This window comes from Rhinatrema bivittatum, chromosome 16, assembly GCF_901001135.1.
Source record: "Rhinatrema bivittatum chromosome 16, aRhiBiv1.1, whole genome shotgun sequence".
In the NCBI taxonomy this organism is placed as follows: domain Eukaryota; kingdom Metazoa; phylum Chordata; class Amphibia; order Gymnophiona; family Rhinatrematidae; genus Rhinatrema; species Rhinatrema bivittatum.
The window spans coordinates 10,581,744-10,598,656 of record NC_042630.1 but is presented as its reverse complement, the minus strand read 5'-3'; the positions used below and the strand labels follow the sequence as shown (position 1 = coordinate 10,598,656).

The window sequence follows — 16,913 nt, the reverse complement described above, 5'->3', positions numbered from 1 at the left end:
TGCTTTCAGTAATCTTCTGTAAGAAGTGTGGATATGATTTGAAAGACGTTCAGTGTAATTACATGCCGAGCTTTACTGAAATAAGATTCTCCTTCTAAAGGAAAACACAGGGAGGTTAACTTAAAACTTGTCCGTGTGCTCCCATATATGTGTGTGTACATGGGCATACACTGGCACATGCCCAGGGACATGGCTATTTTATAATTTGCATGCACATATGTGCACATGTTATAAAATACACTGGTTGTATGCCCATGTGTCTCTAACTTTAAATGCATGTGTGCCTAGGTGGTTAAATCTTGCTTCTACCACATAAGGGAATTTTAAAATGGGTGCACATCCGTGCCATTGCCAGTTTCACCGGTTCATCCAAGAGGTGGAAATGACTACTGTCCATTGATGTTTGGTCTTATTAAAAGTATTCCCCTGAAGAAGCCAGATTGGCGAAACAAGGTCCTTGTCGGGATAGAAGATAGAATCAGCTGAATGGAATACACCATTAATATAAAATTAATAAATTAATGTAGGATTGTAATTTGAATAATTGAGATAAGTTTTTTTACATCTAAATGGTGTGTTCAACATGAATGACCGATCAGTACATCAATGTGGTTAGGGAATATCAAGTCCGGTAAGGGTAAGATTGAGGCAAGACGTAGGAGAAGGTTGAGGGATATAATTATACGGACTTAACATTAATTTTTGAAGTAATCAATGAATTATTTAATATGCACTTTATGATGTGTCGATAAGCTACTGTTAAATTTTCAATAAAAAGTAATAATTTTATGAAATATAATTTTTTAGATGGTTTATTGAATAATAAGGGTGCTTGTTTTTCTCCAAAAATGTTTTTTGGGGGGTTTTTTTGTATATATATATATATATATCATTTGGAAGATGTATAGAGTGCTTACACACCCAGCTTTAATGAAAGAAGATTTCTTTTTTAGAAAATTGATGAGAGGCTTTGAAAGATAAGAAATTATATCCCTATGGAACTTCAGGCATGTGTTCATGGGTTAAAAATCCTTCCTGACTGAAAAAAATGGGATTGAATCCGTGGAATAATACTTATCAAATAGAATCTGACCGAACTGAACACCCAATGTACACAAAACTGACACTGCTTAATATTAGAGTAATAAAGTGGATAGAATAATCTACATCTATAGTAGATTTTATGTTTCTCTCAGAGCAAATGACAGTTCCCGTTATCTTTATCTAAAATTTGTTAATCACCTATACACTAGGTGATGTACAAAAAAAACCAAAAGTAGCCCAAGACATGCATAAAATCTTGTACATATACAGAACATAAACATAACAAACAAATTAAAAGACAAAATCCAAAAACAATCTTATGGTCTAATAAAATGCCTTTCTAAATAGCCATGTTTTTAAAGAAATCTTGAAGGACTTTACACCGTCCACCAGTCTAAATGATTCGGGAAATGAGTTCCAAAGAATGGGCGCTGCAACTGAGAAAGCACAGTCCTGGTATTACACAACCTGGCTTGTAGTGGTGAGGCCCCCTCTGAGTTTAACACTTAATTTTATTGACTGACCCTCCTTCTTCTATCCATCCGTCCTGTTCTCAGTCTCAAATGGTCTCCTACTACCTCCTGATAAAGCCCACAAACTGTTTCCATTAGCTTACTCAAACATGTATTATTCAAACAGGTGGACATCTTGAAGCCATGGAGAGATACAACGCCACCATTGTGACTGAGTTTGTGTTACTGGGATTCCACTTCGGTCATGCTCACCAGACCCTGTTCTTCATTGGACTGCTCTTCATCTACATTTTAACCATCGTGTCCAATATTGTCATCATTGCAGTAATAAAGGAGAACCCCCATCTCCACAAACCCATGTACTTCTTCCTCTCCAACTTCTCCTTCCTGGAGATCTGTTACATCACAACCACATTGCCTAAAATTCTGAAAGATATCCTGAGCAAGAAAAAGACCATTTCAGCTGTTGGTTGCTTTGTCCAATTTTATTTCTTCTATAAGCTTGCAGCCACAGAGCACTTATTTCTCATGGTCATGGCCTATGACCGTTATGTAGCCATCTGCAATCCTTTGAGATATTCAAACATCATGACTGAAAAAGTATGCATCAGGATGGCTTTAGGGTGTTGGGTTGTGGGCGCTTTGGTTGCATTGTTGCCAGTCATTAGTTTATCTAGGATGAGCTTCTGTGGCTCTCTTGAGATTGATCATATAATGTGTGACTTTCTACCTCTGATGAAACTTGCCTGCAAGAAAGGCTCACTCACTGAAAACAGCTTTCTCATTTTCGCCTGGTTAATTGTGCTGGGCTGCTTAAGTTTTATTATGATGTCATATGGTCACATCATCGCCACTGTACTGAAAATGTCCTCTAGCAAAGGGCAGAGCAAGGCCTTTTCTACCTGTGCCTCCCACCTCTCAGTGGTCTTTATCTTCTATGGGACTGTCATTTTCATGTATTTAAGGCCCTCCGCTAGTTATTCCTATAAGCTGGAAAAAGAGATATCTTTTTGCTATATAGTGGTGACTCCATTGTTGAATCCCATGATCTACAGCCTCAGAAACAATGAGATAAGGGAGGCTTTGGCCAAAGTAGCAAGGAAGTTCAAAGGTTTGACAAGGAAGCCTGGACCCCAGAGCCTAGCTTCTCAGTAGGCAGATGTTGTACTATAAAGTTTGCAGCAATTTAAAGTGTCCACCTGTGATAACATTTATTGAGGCCAAAATACTAACCAATGAACCACCTCTCAAAAGTAATTCCATATGAGAAAACATAATTCAATAGATATTCAAAATCCATTTAGCTGGATAACCTTCAGTCACATTGGGTAAGGTCAGATTGGTGCCATTTTGAAAAATGGCACTGATAAGGTCTGGGATACTTCCAAATCCTGGGCCCCAACACTGGAGCCAATTTGCTACTTTGAAGTTACGGAGTGCGGGATGGGAGTTTGAGGGGTTGGGGGCCCCTACTAGAAACCAAAGAGGTTTTCTCTGTCTTGGAGGATCGGGAGAGGGGAAGATTTTGAGGGACACTATACTCCAATGAGTCTTTTTTTTAGAGGAAGGGGGATACCTGGAGGGACATATTTGCACTGAAATAGTGGGTGGGGGACACTTTATTGATATTTCATAGTGTTGGGGGTGGGGAAGGCCCTCATCATGCTATAAAATATTTTCTATTTATAACATTTGGCATGTTGGGTCACCTCAAGTGGTGGCCTGGGGTGAACAGGCAGTCATTTTTTAGCCCCTTCACATACACTTTTCTCTTTTCCTTTGCATGGCTTTTTAAATCTAATTTGGGGCCCTCAGGACCTTGTTTGGGTTCCAAGGCTCCCACATTTCATTGCCATTTCCTCAATAGGTGTTAACTTAATGTGACTGACAACTTTCTAAGTCTTCCACATTGCTATTAACATCAGATTGCCTATTAATAGCTGCTTTGCATGGATTGGATAAATTCATGCATGCAAATCACATGCATAGCAGCACATTGTAATAGGGGAGGAAATCTGGGCAGGGCTATTCAAAATCTTGCATGTATCAAGCAATATCAATGCGATAGGGCTACATCATACAATATACGCTGTTTAATGTGTGTTAGAGCCCTACTGTGGCTTGATGCATCTCCCTGTAAATAAGATAGATGGATATATCTTTAAAGCACTAATCATCCGGATAGATAAGATAGTAACGGTTTGTGTGTAAATTTACATGCATAAAAATGGGCAGTCCAGGGGTATTCTTGGGAGGGGCCAACATTTACATGTGTAAGAAACTATAAGAAATGTACACATATAGATTTGGCAGCTTACTCACGAATATTATTTACATCTGCTCTTGCACTGGGGAAAGTGAGAGTACACATCTTTAATGTGAATTCCTGACTGGGCGGGCAATCTGGGTGAACTGGGGGGACTTCCAGTCTTCCTATTATCCTAAATGTATCTACTTGGTCTCTGCCACCAGAGCACTGTGAAATGACCGGGACCATGAGCATTGAACCCTTTGGTGAATAAGCCATGATGAATACTAACGGAACTTTCTTGAATTGTTCTCTTATATCTGTTAATAAATGCTTTGAAAAAAATGGGTGTGTATTACTGTCCACCTGACCAGAATGAACAAACAGACAATGAAATGCTAAAAGAAATTAGGGACGCTAACAAAATCAGCAGCACAGTAATAATGGGTGATTTCAATTACTTGAGTATTGACTAGGTAAATTTCACATCAGGACATGCTAGAGAGGTAAAGTTCTGAGATTAAATAAGTGTCTACGTCAAGGAATGTTGTAATTAGTGAGGTTGGATGGACCCTTGGACACTGTGGCAGCTGACTATACCCACGGGGAGAAGTCCCGTGAGGGGCCACTGGTCAGGCTCAGCTGAGGACACATAACACAGATTATATCTTTATTTAGATGGTTTGTGAAGCCACCAGAGGTGGCAGTAGTGAGTAGAAGATGGAGCCCGGCTGGGCTAGTATTCCCCAGGGTGCTGGAACAGCGGTTCTTCTGGTAGCAGTGCTGTAGTGGAGAGAACTGAGAAAATGAGTACAATAGAACATTCACAGAGTCCCCAGTATGGAGAAGCCCCGAGATAGGGAGAGCTGGCCCTCGAGGAGCGAGTACCAGATCCCTGGGAGCAGAGAGAGACTCGTTGGCAAAGTACTCACACAGCGGTTCCACGTCAGAGATGGCACTGGCGCTGGACAGAGACAGGCCCTCGAGGAGCGAGTACCTGGTTCCAGGGAGACAGCGCTGAGGAGTGGATGATAGTAGTACTCACTGATGGTGTCTGTAGCAAATTCTTCCAAGTAGAAGAGGAGATGGATGCAAGCAGCGAGTCAGGGAACATGGGCCCTTGAGGAGCGAGTACTGGTTACCTGATAGCGACCTGAAAGAAGCAAAAGAGGCCCCCGAGGAGCAGGTACTCCATTAGTAGAAAGAGTCCAATGGACGTTGGAGAGGCAGAGTAGCTGGGTATGGAGAGCGAATCCCATCCGTAAGAATCACCCTTGCTAACTCAACGGCTAGCAATAAACTGTAGGCTTAAATATCCGGGCAGCGTGATGACATCACAGGGGACACCCCTGAAGAACGCGCCAATGAGGAAATAAGAATGAGGGCCACATGGCGCGTGTCTTTTATTAACCCATTTCTCTTTGTATCTTGTATTATAGTTGCTGTATACACTGTTGCTCTTCAGCATTATATATAGTTTTTGTTACTGTAGCTCCCTAAGATATCCATATATAGTCCTGGTTCCTAACACATTTATATCACTCATATTTATTTTGTTACTTGTCTTTCGACTGTTCTTTGTAAGGGCCATGCCCAAAAGTTATTAGTTGTGTGTAAACCGATACGATGTGCAAATGGCTATCGGTATAGAAGAGACTCTAAATAAATAAATAAAAATATCAATTGCAGGCCCAACGCTATGGAACTCAATGCCAGAGAATCCTCGAATGATAACCGACGTTAAGAAATTACTGAAAACTTGGCTATTCGATAATGCCTACTCTCTCTGACTGGTATATCCAATTACCCCTCACTCTGATAACCAACTATGGGCCTCATTTTCCAAGCAGTTTACCGTGTGCGATAAATTCATGCTAACAGCTGTTAACACGATTTGCGAATGCAAATTAGTATTCAGGGGGCGGAGCATATGTAAAGCGGGAACCAGTTTATCGTGTGCAGCGAAACAGCCACAGTGTTAGTGCCCTTCAATTTGCATTACAGAGTCCGCAGGAGGGAGGGAGGGAGGGAGGGAGGGAGGGAGGGAGAGAGAGAGAGAGAGAGAGAGAGAGAGAGAGAGAGAGAGAGAGAGAGAGAGAGAGAGACTTCCTATAATGCCTATGTCCTAGACAGGTATTTGAATCCCTATGGGAGGGCCACCTACTAACTCGGGGTGGGAATTAGGTATGAGCTAGGTGGAGAGAACGTTGCCCAAAACTCCTCTTGGAGTGAGTTTCCTCACTCTGACGGCCAGCAAATCTTCACTAGAGACCACTGTTCTTTCCGTACGTCTCATGTGGAATGCGAAAGTGGCCCCCAACCCCCGATGCTCATACCTAATCCCCACCCCAAGTTAGTAGGTGGCCCTCCCATAGGGATTCAAATACCTGTCTAGGACATAGGCATTATAGGAAGTCTCTCTCTCTCTCTCTCTCTCTCTCTCTCTCTCTCTCTCTCTCTCTCTCTCTCTCTCTCTCTCTCTCTCTCTCTCCCCCCCCCAATACTCCTGGCTGGACACTTTTGTGAAACCATCGTGCAGTGATATTTCCCCACTGCATGCATAGGACACGCCCCCTCATGCGTTACCACTGCGATTTGGAATGTTTGCCTTGTTTATCTCATGTATGCCTGCCTTTGTGTGAGTGTCAAACCTGTACTTCGTTATGAACTGGTGATTCTTACATGAATGAAAATTACAGTGACTTTAAATTCAATAACCTGTACTTTGCCGGATAAATTTGCAGACTGAAAGATTCAGAGAAATCTGAACCAACTTCTTACTTTACTCAAATCTAGTGAAATAAATAAATAAATGTAAATCTACCTATAATATTTATATCATGATGTAAACCATTGTGATCTTCACTTGTAATGATGGTATATAAAATGGCTAAATAAATAAATTTAAAAAATGGAATGACGGTATATAAAACACTCAAATAAATAAAATAAATTTGGGGGTTTTACCATGGAATAAATGGTTTTAGTGTATCCTAAATGGTTATAGTGCTCTCTAAAAATATTGAGAATGAGCCAGAACTGAAAAATAAAACAGTAACTAAAACCCCTCAAAAAAAACTCAAAATTTTTTGTTAGACATTATGATGATATGTGCATCATTCCTGAGGTGCATTCTTTGTAGTGCATTGCTTTAAGCTGGCATAAACTGAACAGTGTATTTCCAATTTATTTTAGGAATTTCACAACTATTCAGATAGTGTGGCTAGCTGGATAGATAGAGAGTTAGCTAGAAAGACAGGTCCCTAGGTGAATGGATAGACAGATACCGTCAATGGATGCTAGAAAACATGAGACAGTGAAGAGACAACAATGAGAAAGGCAATGGAAAAGAGTCAGATTGTGAAAGCGAAGTGCACAGTCACAGAGAGACAGAAAGAAAGGATTAGGGACTGAGAGATAGAGAGGGAAACAGAAGTAGGACCCATCAATGAAGAAGTAAGAGAGGTACTTTTGTGTTTTTCACCTCATGGTTCTGTTTTCACACATCCACTGGGGAATAAAACCTCTGATGCTGATGCAATCAATCCCCTCCCCCTCTGTGGTTCAAAAACAGTTAAAATTCTGAGCGACTCCAGACAGAGACACAAACCATGGCAAGCTAGACGGGGAGCTCTGCTTCCTTTCTGTGGGTGTTACTCACAGATAGGATACAACAGCAGCAGCAGCAGTGGCTCCCTGAGAAACGTGAGTGCATTTTCAATGTTTCTTTTAAAAATAAGAGTAATCCTTATGTTTCTCTGGTTTATTAAATAATTCCTCATGGATCTGGCTGGAACTTTAAAATGCCTTCTTTGGAAGATTTCTGATGATGGGATTATTCTTGCTAAAATTCTCTCTTTATAGGGCCGGCTGAAAGCATCCTCTGACCCTCCCGGACAGGAAACATTCTGAAAACATAAACATAGAATAATATTAAATAATAAGCATTGTCTGTTTAGTGCAGCTAGACCTATTTTTAAGAAGGGGGTAGGGCAGCATCAGCTTGGTGGGTTATAAGGAGGGTTTATTTCTGCAATTCACGGGTTGGAGGAGGTTGGTTTATGATTAAAATTACTATACACTGCTGGATGCGGTGATATAAGGAGATTATATGAAACCTTAACCTTCCTCTTCTTTCCCAAAAAAAATTTTTTATGGTCAAAAGATCGTTTTTGTGAGAAAAACTGCTCTCAATTTGGAGAGATTGAAAATCACTTAACGATTTAGAGAGATTTCTCTTATTAAAATATTTTTTAAATCATAACATGGCATAATTAGCTCAACAGAGGTGATATCTTGTTTATTTATCTATGGTATTCATATCCCTCGAAAAAATAACAGTGCATTGATTTTGTGGTTTAGCACAAAAACCAAGGCATCAACTCGTTATGTAAGCCAAACTTCATAACACAGAAAATATAAAGCATAGATATGTATTTTTCAGAGATGGGATCTGATTTTAATTGATGCCTGAAATGCGAACAAAATTCAAAATCTGTTTAGAAAGCCTTAAAGTACAGGTACTCATACTTGGCTGTCTTCAGTCTGAAGGAGGATCACCGGTCATCTGTTTTGGTTGCCGAGAACACTATTTTTTTTAAGTACACCCCATAACTCATAATGTGCAGATGTTTATTTGGGACAGCAGCTGTTCCAGTGTTACCTAATAATTGATTTCCGTGGTCCTCGTGGGGACTGAGCTGCTGGTATGCAGCCGTGGCAATGTCACTGCTTTAATAGGAGAAAGCAAGAACCCACTAAGACACTGCAGGATTAAAAATATTAAAAGAGAAGGAATGAAATACAGGAATATTACTGAACTTATTTTTTTTATCTTCAATATAACAATTATCTTGGTGGGAGATCACAGCTTTGTATTGCTGCTTAAAGTGATCATTTGTTTTCATCTGATTCTGCCTCCCATCTGTCCCCACCCCCTGGCACTGTATCGATCGTGTCTACAAAATCCAAATACGGAAATTTGACAGATTTAGAACCGCCCCTCTCCAACCAGGTTGGCTTCCTTTTTCTTTCCTCCTCACCCCTCTGGTTCTCTTGGTGTTGCTGTTTTTTGCCCTCTTTACCTCGACAACAATGAAATACAGTAAGATACCAAGCCAATCAGCTCAACGGCCCATGATGGATTGAAAAATTCATGCATTTAATCTCTTCACTCTTTATCATTTAATAAAACAATGCCCAATGTATTTAAAATATATTATAATAAAGAAAAAATCAAACTATTACTCAGCATACAAATTACAGTCCATGTGTATGTGATTGTATGCTTTCAGTAATCTTCTGTAAGAAGTGTGTATTTGATTTGAAAGACATTCAGTGTAATTACATGCCGAGCTTTACTGAAATAAGATTCTCCTTCTAAAGGATAACACAGGGAGGTTAACTTAAAACATGTCCGTGTGCTCCCATATATGTGTGACCAAAAAATCAACTGTGTAATTATGATGTATATAATAATATTCAATACAGAAGAAACATCATAGGTAATAGCTGTTTTTTAGATTGTGATACCTCATAACATATAGAGCCTCTCTATACTTATCAGAGGGTGCTCTCTTGTGAAAAAAAAGTCACATTTCAAGCGTTAACCACAATGTGTAAAGCTGGTTTTACGCTGTAAAGACTTTTTTTTGGTATAATCACAGGTATCAGCAATCGCATAATTTTTAAGAGTGCTTTGCAATTTTTGAATTTTTTTTCAAATTTTAGTAAAAAGTAGAATGGATGTAAACAGATTACTTATCATTGTACGCTTAGCGTGCAGAGGTGACAGCTTTTCTGAAACACCGGCATTAACCCGACACGTCCGTGTTTCGTGGACTTCTTCAGGGGTTTAATTTTTGCAGCGGTGTCTATAACAAAAAATCGGAGGTTAGTTATTTAGACCATAGATTTACCAAGAAAGTGTTTAAACATACGTCACCCGATGCTGAGGGCATACATTATTGAAAGCCTGTCCCATCACATGAACGCTTTCTGCGTGATCACAGCTTAAAGAAGCAGGATCCGCCATTCCTTTGCCGCGCTTTATTTAAAGAGAAAAGATAGGGTTGTCTGCAGACCAATCAGGATAAAACCAGAAGTTGCGTTAGCTGAACTCAGGCTAGAGCAATGATGACCACTCAATGTTGTCATTTAATCCTGCTGGGGCTTCTGTTGCCAGAGTAAAAATCCACCATTGTTCGCGGTAGTTGAGATGATTCATGACGTCACCTCCCCTTGAGTTAATTTGCACCTGTTCTAATACAGTCCATTGCAATTGATCAAATGTGTGAGAATTCTGAGAGCAGTGTTTGACAATCGGAGCTTCAATATTAGCCATATTGATGCGACTTCTGTGTTCACGTAATCTGATTTTTATTTGTCTTTTGGTGCGACCCACATACAAAAGTGGGCATGGACTTTGGTTGAGATATACTATCTGTGTGGATTCGCATGTGGTATTAGCATTTTTTTTATATATTTTGTGAGTGACAGGATGTTGCCATTCATGTCCCTCTATAGTACGCTCACACATATCACATTTTCCACACTTGGAATGTATCCCATTGATAACTTTAGATCTACTGTATGAAACTGATGCGTGCACCACATAATCCTTGATGTTTCTGCTGCGCTGGTAAGATATCAAAGGGGTTTCTGGGAAAGTGGGGTGAAGTTGTAAAACATGCCAATGTTTTCTAATGCTTTGAACTATCAGGTAAGATTTGTCTGTGTGAGTTAATACACAGATATTGGCTGTGACTGATCCTCTGGCTCGATATTGTAGAAGCGATTCACGAGGTGAATAGTAAGCTCGTTTATAAGCTTTATATACAACTGAGAATGGATATCCTTGTTCAAAAAATCTTTTTGCCAGGATTTGCGCTTGGATCTTAAAATCTTTATTAGATGAGCATAACCACCGTACTCTGAAAAATTGGCTAGCTGGAAGGCCATTTTTAAATGCGCGGGGAATGGAGCGTTCATGTGATGGGACAGGCTTTCAATAATGTATGCCCTCAGCATCGGGTGACGTATGTTTAAACACTTTCTTGGTAAATCTATGGTCTAAATAACTAACCTCTGATTTTTTGTTATAGACACCGCTGCAAATATTAAACCCCTGAAGAAGTCCACGAAACACGGACGTGTCGGGTTAATGCCGGTGTTTCAGAAAAGCTGTCACCTCTGCACGCTAAGCGTACAATGATAAGTAATCTGTTTACATCCATTCTACTTTTTACTAAAATTTGAAAAAAAAATTCAAAAATTGCAAAGCACTCTTAAAAATTATGCGATTGCTGATACCTGTGTTTATACCAAAAAAAAAAAGTCTTTACAGCGTAAAACCAGCTTTACACATTGTGGTTAACACTTGAAATGTGACTTTTTTTCGCAAGAGAGCACCCTCTGATAAGTATAGAGAGGCTCTATATGTTATGAGGTATCACAATCTAAAAAACAGCTATTACCTATGATGTTTCTTCTGTATTGAATATCCCATATATGTGTGTACATGGGCATACACTGGCACATGCCCAGGGACATGGCTATTTTATAATTTGCATGCACATATGTGCACATGTTATAAAATACACTGGTTGTATGCCCATGTGTCTCTAACTTTAAATGCATGTGTGTCTAGGTGGTTAAATCTTGCTTCTACCACATAAGTCAGGGAATTTTAAAATGGGTGCACATCCATGCCATTGCCAGTTTCACCGGTTCATCCACCAGGTCACCCAATTAAGAGCTAAGGCATCCAAATCCCCCCTGGTTTAATAGCCTGCACTCACCCCAGTTACCATAGACCCTTTAAACCCCTCTGAAAGAGCTATTTGTTTTTTTCTTTAACTTAACTTTAACTCCATAGCAGAAATAAATGTACGTGGCAGTCAAATTGGGTGCGCACCCCGGCATGTAGGTAGATGCGCATACACCCCTTGGCCCTTCCCCAGAATTCCCATGCCCACCTGGACCACTGACCATTCCCAACCCCTTTTTCAGCTGTAACGAATCTCCGAGTTTTGAAAAGAAGGTAGACGCGTGTAAGCCTGACCTGTGCATGAATCCCCCATGCGCCAGCCTTTTAAAAGTCACCTTTAAACGCACATGCTCTAAAATGTTATTTATTTATTTATTTATTTAAGCATTTTTATATACCAAAATACATTGGGAACATCATCTCGGTTAACAGTTAATTTAATACAGCAAGAAGCTTTACATGCAAGTATGCTCTCATATGCACATGTATATTAAAAAAATGCATACCAGTCATCCAGATACATAGCAGCACTTATCCAGATAAGTTCCAATTTATCCAGCTAAGTAGCCACAAAGCCATTACTTAGCTGGATAAGTCTGAAAAGCGCTACTTGGTCATCAAGTACTGCTTAAAACACTTCTTATCCAGAGTTAGAAAGCCAGATAAGTTTAAAAGTGAGGCTTAAGTGGCTCAGTAGCACTTTTATACTTAGCCATCTAAGGCCTGGATTTATCAAAATGTGGTAAGTACCACATGCAATAGCAAAGGGGGGGGGTGTTTTATGCTAATATAGCATTTATTGCAATTTTCACTAATTACCTGTGTGAAGAGCTAAGTTAGTGCAAATTGCAATACCATTTTCAGATTCTGCAATAAGTGCCAGACCTGTTGTACTTCCTGCATTCAACCACTGGGGGACCATTGTTAGTGGTCCCAAATATATATGAGAGAGAGAGAGAGAGAGCGCACCTGGCCATAATGTCATGGCCCATAGGTAGGTATATGTATCCCTATGGTAGGCCCACCTAGTAACTCGAGGTGGGGATTAGGTAAGAGTGTAGGGGGTTAGGGGCCACTTTGACATTGTACATGACACCTACGAACAGAACAGTGGTCTCTTGTGAAGATTTGATGACCTTTGGAGTGAGGAAACTCACTCCAAGATGAGATTTGGGCAAGGTTCTCTCCACCTAGCTTGATGGACTCTCTACCTGGGTAACCTCAAGCTAGGTGGAGAGAACCTTGCCCAAATCTCATCTTGGAGTGAGTTTCCTCACTCCAAAGGTCATCAAATCTTCATGAGACCACTGTTCTGTTCGTAGGTACACAAAGATGAGATTTGTACATTGTACTCTCAACCTAGCTTGATAGCAGCTAGGTATAGAGTGCATCAAGCTAGGATGAGATTACATTGTACAAATCTCCTCTTTTCATATCTTTCATCATTCCAAATCACATAAAATCCTGACAGATGTCTACTGTGCTGTTGGTAGCTCTGACTATGCATGTAAAACTGCACCCCAAAACCTAGTCCACCACCAAAACCTTATCCCTAGTTCAAAATGGCCCCTCTTACAGCGGTATAAAGTTGCCTCCCCAGAGGCTCTCTCTCTCTCTCTCTCTCCCCCCTCTCCCAAAATGGGATTTAATAAAATAATGTCCAATGTATTTCAAATACATTATAGTAAAAAAAATACTATTACACAGCAAATAAAAAGAAAAATAATTCTACTACACAGCATATAAATTACAATCAATGTATGTGATTCTGTGCTCTTAGTAATCTTCTGTAGAAAAAAAAAATATATATATATATCATTTGGAAGATGTATAGAGTGCTTACACACCCATTTTTAATGAAAGAAGATTTCTTTTTTAGAAAATTGATGAGAGGCTTTGAAAGATAAGAAATTATATCCCTATGGAACTTCAGGCATGTGTTCATGGGTTAAAAATCCTTCCTGACTGAAAAAAATGGGATTGAATCCATGGAATAATACTTATCAAATAGAATCTGGCCGAACTGAACACCCAATGTACACAAAACTGACACTGCTTAATATTAGAGTAATAAAGTGGATAGAATGATCTATAGTAGATCATTCTATCTTTTTTCACTGCCCATTTATTCCCCATTTCATATTTTCACTATCCAGTACTTTGTCGATATGGAATGACCATAAACCCTCCCACCTTTTGACCTATTGTATGATAGCTCACCTCTTTTCTTGTATTATAGTATTGCAGTTTTATATATTATAGTATTTATAGTATTGCAGTTTTATATATTTATATATATGTAACACATACTTTTGAAGTTAACGTGTTAGTGATTTTACTGTTCCGTGCCTCATATATCTGTTACTGTTCCATGTAAGGGCTCAGCCTATATGTAAATGGCTCTGCTTATACGTAAACCGATACGATGTGCAAACGGCTATCGGTCTATAAGAATCTTTAATTAATTAATTAAATAAATAAATAAATAAATAAATAAATAAATTTTATGTTTCTCTCAGAGCAAATGACAGTTCCCTTTATCTTTATCTAAAATTTGTTAATCACCTATACACTAGGTGATGTACAAAAAGAACCAAAAGGAGCCCAAAACATGCATAAAATCTTGTACATATACAGAACATAAACATAACAAACAAATTAAAAGACAAAATCCAAAAACAATCTTATGGTCTAATAAAATACCTTTCTAAATAGCCATGTTTTTAAAGAAATCTTGAAGGACTTTACACCGTCCACCAGTCTAAATGATTCGGGAAATGAGTTCCAAAGGATGGGCGCTGCAACTGAGAAAGCACAGTCCTGGTATTACACAACCTGGCTTGTAGTGGTGAGGCCCCCTCTGAGTTTAACACTTAATTTTAATGACTGTCCCTCCTTCTTCTATCCATCCGTCCTGTTCTCAGTCTCAAATGGTCTCCTACTACCTCCTGATAAAGCCCACAAACTGTTTCCATTAGCTTACTCAAACATGCATTATTCAAACAGGTGGACATCTTGAAGCCATGGAGAGATACAACGCCACCATTGTGACTGAGTTTGTGTTACTGGGATTCCACTTCGGTCATCTTCACCAGACCCTGTTCTTCATCGGACTGCTCTTCATCTACATTTTAACCATCGTGTCCAATATCCTCATCATTGCAGTAATAAAGGAGAACCCCCATCTCCACAAACCCATGTACTTCTTCCTCTCCAACTTCTCCTTCCTAGAGATCTGTTACATCACAACCACGTTGCCTACAATTCTGAAAGATATCCTGAGCAAGAAAAAGACCATTTCAGCTGTTGGTTGCTTTGTCCAATTTTATTTCTTCTATAAGCTTGCAGCCACAGAGCACTTATTTCTCATGGTCATGGCCTATGACCGTTATGTAGCCATCTGCAATCCTTTGAGATATTCAAACATCATGACTGAAAAAGTGTGCATCAGGATGGCTTTAGGGTGTTGGGTTGTGGGCGCTTTGGTTGCATTGTTGCCAGTCATTAGTTTATCTAGGATGAGCTTCTGTGGCTCTCTTGAGATTGATCATATAATGTGTGACTTTCTACCACTGATGAAACTTGCCTGCATCAGAGGTTCACTGACTGAAAACAGCTTTCTCATTTTCTGCTGGCTCATAGTTCTGGGCTGTTTCAGTTTCATAATGTTATCATATGGTAACATCATCATCACTGTACTGAAAATGTCCTCTAGCAAAGGGCAGAGCAAGGCCTTTTCTACCTGTGCCTCCCACCTCTCAGTGGTCTTTATCTTCTATGGGACTGTCATTTTCATGTATTTAAGGCCCTCCGCTAGTTATTCCTATAAGCTCGAAAAAGAGATATCGTTTTGCTATATAGCGGTGACTCCATTGTTGAATCCCATGATCTACAGCCTCAGAAACAAAGAGATAAGGGAGGCTTTGGCCAAAGTAGCAAGGAAGTTCAAAGGTTTGACCAGGAAGCCTGGACCCCAGAGCCTAGCTTCTCAGTAGGCAGATGTTGTACTATAAAGTTGGCAGCAATTTAAAGTGTCCAGCTGTGATAACATTTATTGAGGCCAAAATACTAACCAATGAACCACCTCTCAAAAGTAATTCCATATGAGAAAACATAATTCAATAGATATTCAAAATCCATTTAGCTGGATAACCTTCAGTCACATTGGATAAGGTCAGATTGGTGCCATTTTGAAAAATGACACTGATGAGGTCCGGGATACCTCCAAATTCTGGGCCCAAACACTGGAGCCAATTTACTACTTTGAGGTTACAGAGTGCGAGATGGGAGTTTGAGGGGTTGGGGGCCCCTACTAGAAACCAAAGAGGTTTTCTCTGTCTTGGAGGATCGGGAGAGGGGAAGATTTTGAGGGACACTATACCCCAATGAATCTTTTTTTACCATTGGGAGGTGAGAGGAAAGGGGATACCTGGAGGGACATATTTGCACTGAAATAGTGGGTGGGGGACACTTTATTGATATTTCATAGTGTTGGGGGCGGGGAAGGCCCTCATCATGCTATAAAATATTTTCTATTTATAACACTTGGCATGTTGGGTCACCTCAAGTGGTGGCCTGGGGTGAACAGGCAGTCATTTTTTAACCCCTTCACATACACTTTTCTCTTTTCCTTTGCATGGCTTTTTAAATCTAATTTGGGGCCCTCAGGACCTTGTTTGGGTTCCAAGGCTCCCACATTTCATTGCCATTTCCTCAATAGGTGTTGTTAACGTAATGTGACTGACAACTTTCTAAGTCTTCCACATTGCTATTAACATCAGATTGCCTATTAATAGCTGCTTTGCATGGATTGGATAAATTCATGCATGAAAATCACATGCATAGCAGCACATTGTAATGGGGAGGAAATCTGGGCAGGGCTATTCAAAATATTGCATGTATCAAGCAATATCAATGCGATAGGGCTACATCATACAATATTAGGGGTGTGCATTCATTTTGAACGCATATGTAAAACGCAACTTATTTTTTATTTTTAACTTAAAAAAGTGATGAGGCGCAACGATCGCGATTTCCAACTTATTCAACATAGCTATGTTGAATACGTCGAACCGCGAGGCGCGCGCTTTTCTCACCGCCATTAGCTGCGAGCTCGGAGCCCCGGATTACTTCAAAATGGCGGCGTCCCTGCGGTAACCATGCCAACCTGTCTGACCCTTTCCTGTGAGTCGCAGTGACTCACAGGAAAGGGTCGGACAGGTCGGCATGGATACCGGAACGCAGCGAATCTGCGTCCACGTTTTCAGAGAAGCACTGAATGCAGCGAATCGTGCTGTCATTCAGTGCTTCTCTGAGGATTTACTGACGAGCCAGCACTATATAAGCAGCAGCAGCAGCACGAGGGCTCACGCACATTTCC

At 40.0% G+C, this 16,913-nt stretch overlaps 2 protein-coding genes across 2 annotated transcripts; both read left to right on the top strand.

Annotated features, from left to right (window-relative positions):
- Positions 1 to 1,700: 1,700 nt before the first annotated feature.
- Positions 1,701 to 2,672, top strand: LOC115078608 (olfactory receptor 11G2-like). The gene has a single exon (XM_029581539.1). It carries the CDS (start codon positions 1,701 to 1,703, stop codon positions 2,670 to 2,672), a length of 972 nt encoding a protein of 323 aa, XP_029437399.1.
- Positions 2,673 to 14,556: 11,884 nt separating this feature from the next.
- Positions 14,557 to 15,528, top strand: LOC115078607 (olfactory receptor 11G2-like). The gene has a single exon (XM_029581537.1). The coding sequence runs from the start codon at positions 14,557 to 14,559 to the stop codon at positions 15,526 to 15,528; it is 972 nt and encodes a 323-aa protein (XP_029437397.1).
- Positions 15,529 to 16,913: the final 1,385 nt, after the last annotated feature.

Bases quoted from the DNA above. Each gene is read 5' to 3' on its own strand.
- LOC115078607 (XM_029581537.1), top strand. From the start codon at position 14,557: ATGGAGAGATACAACGCCACCATTGTGACTGAGTTTGTGTTACTGGGA.
- LOC115078608 (XM_029581539.1), top strand. From the start codon at position 1,701: ATGGAGAGATACAACGCCACCATTGTGACTGAGTTTGTGTTACTGGGA.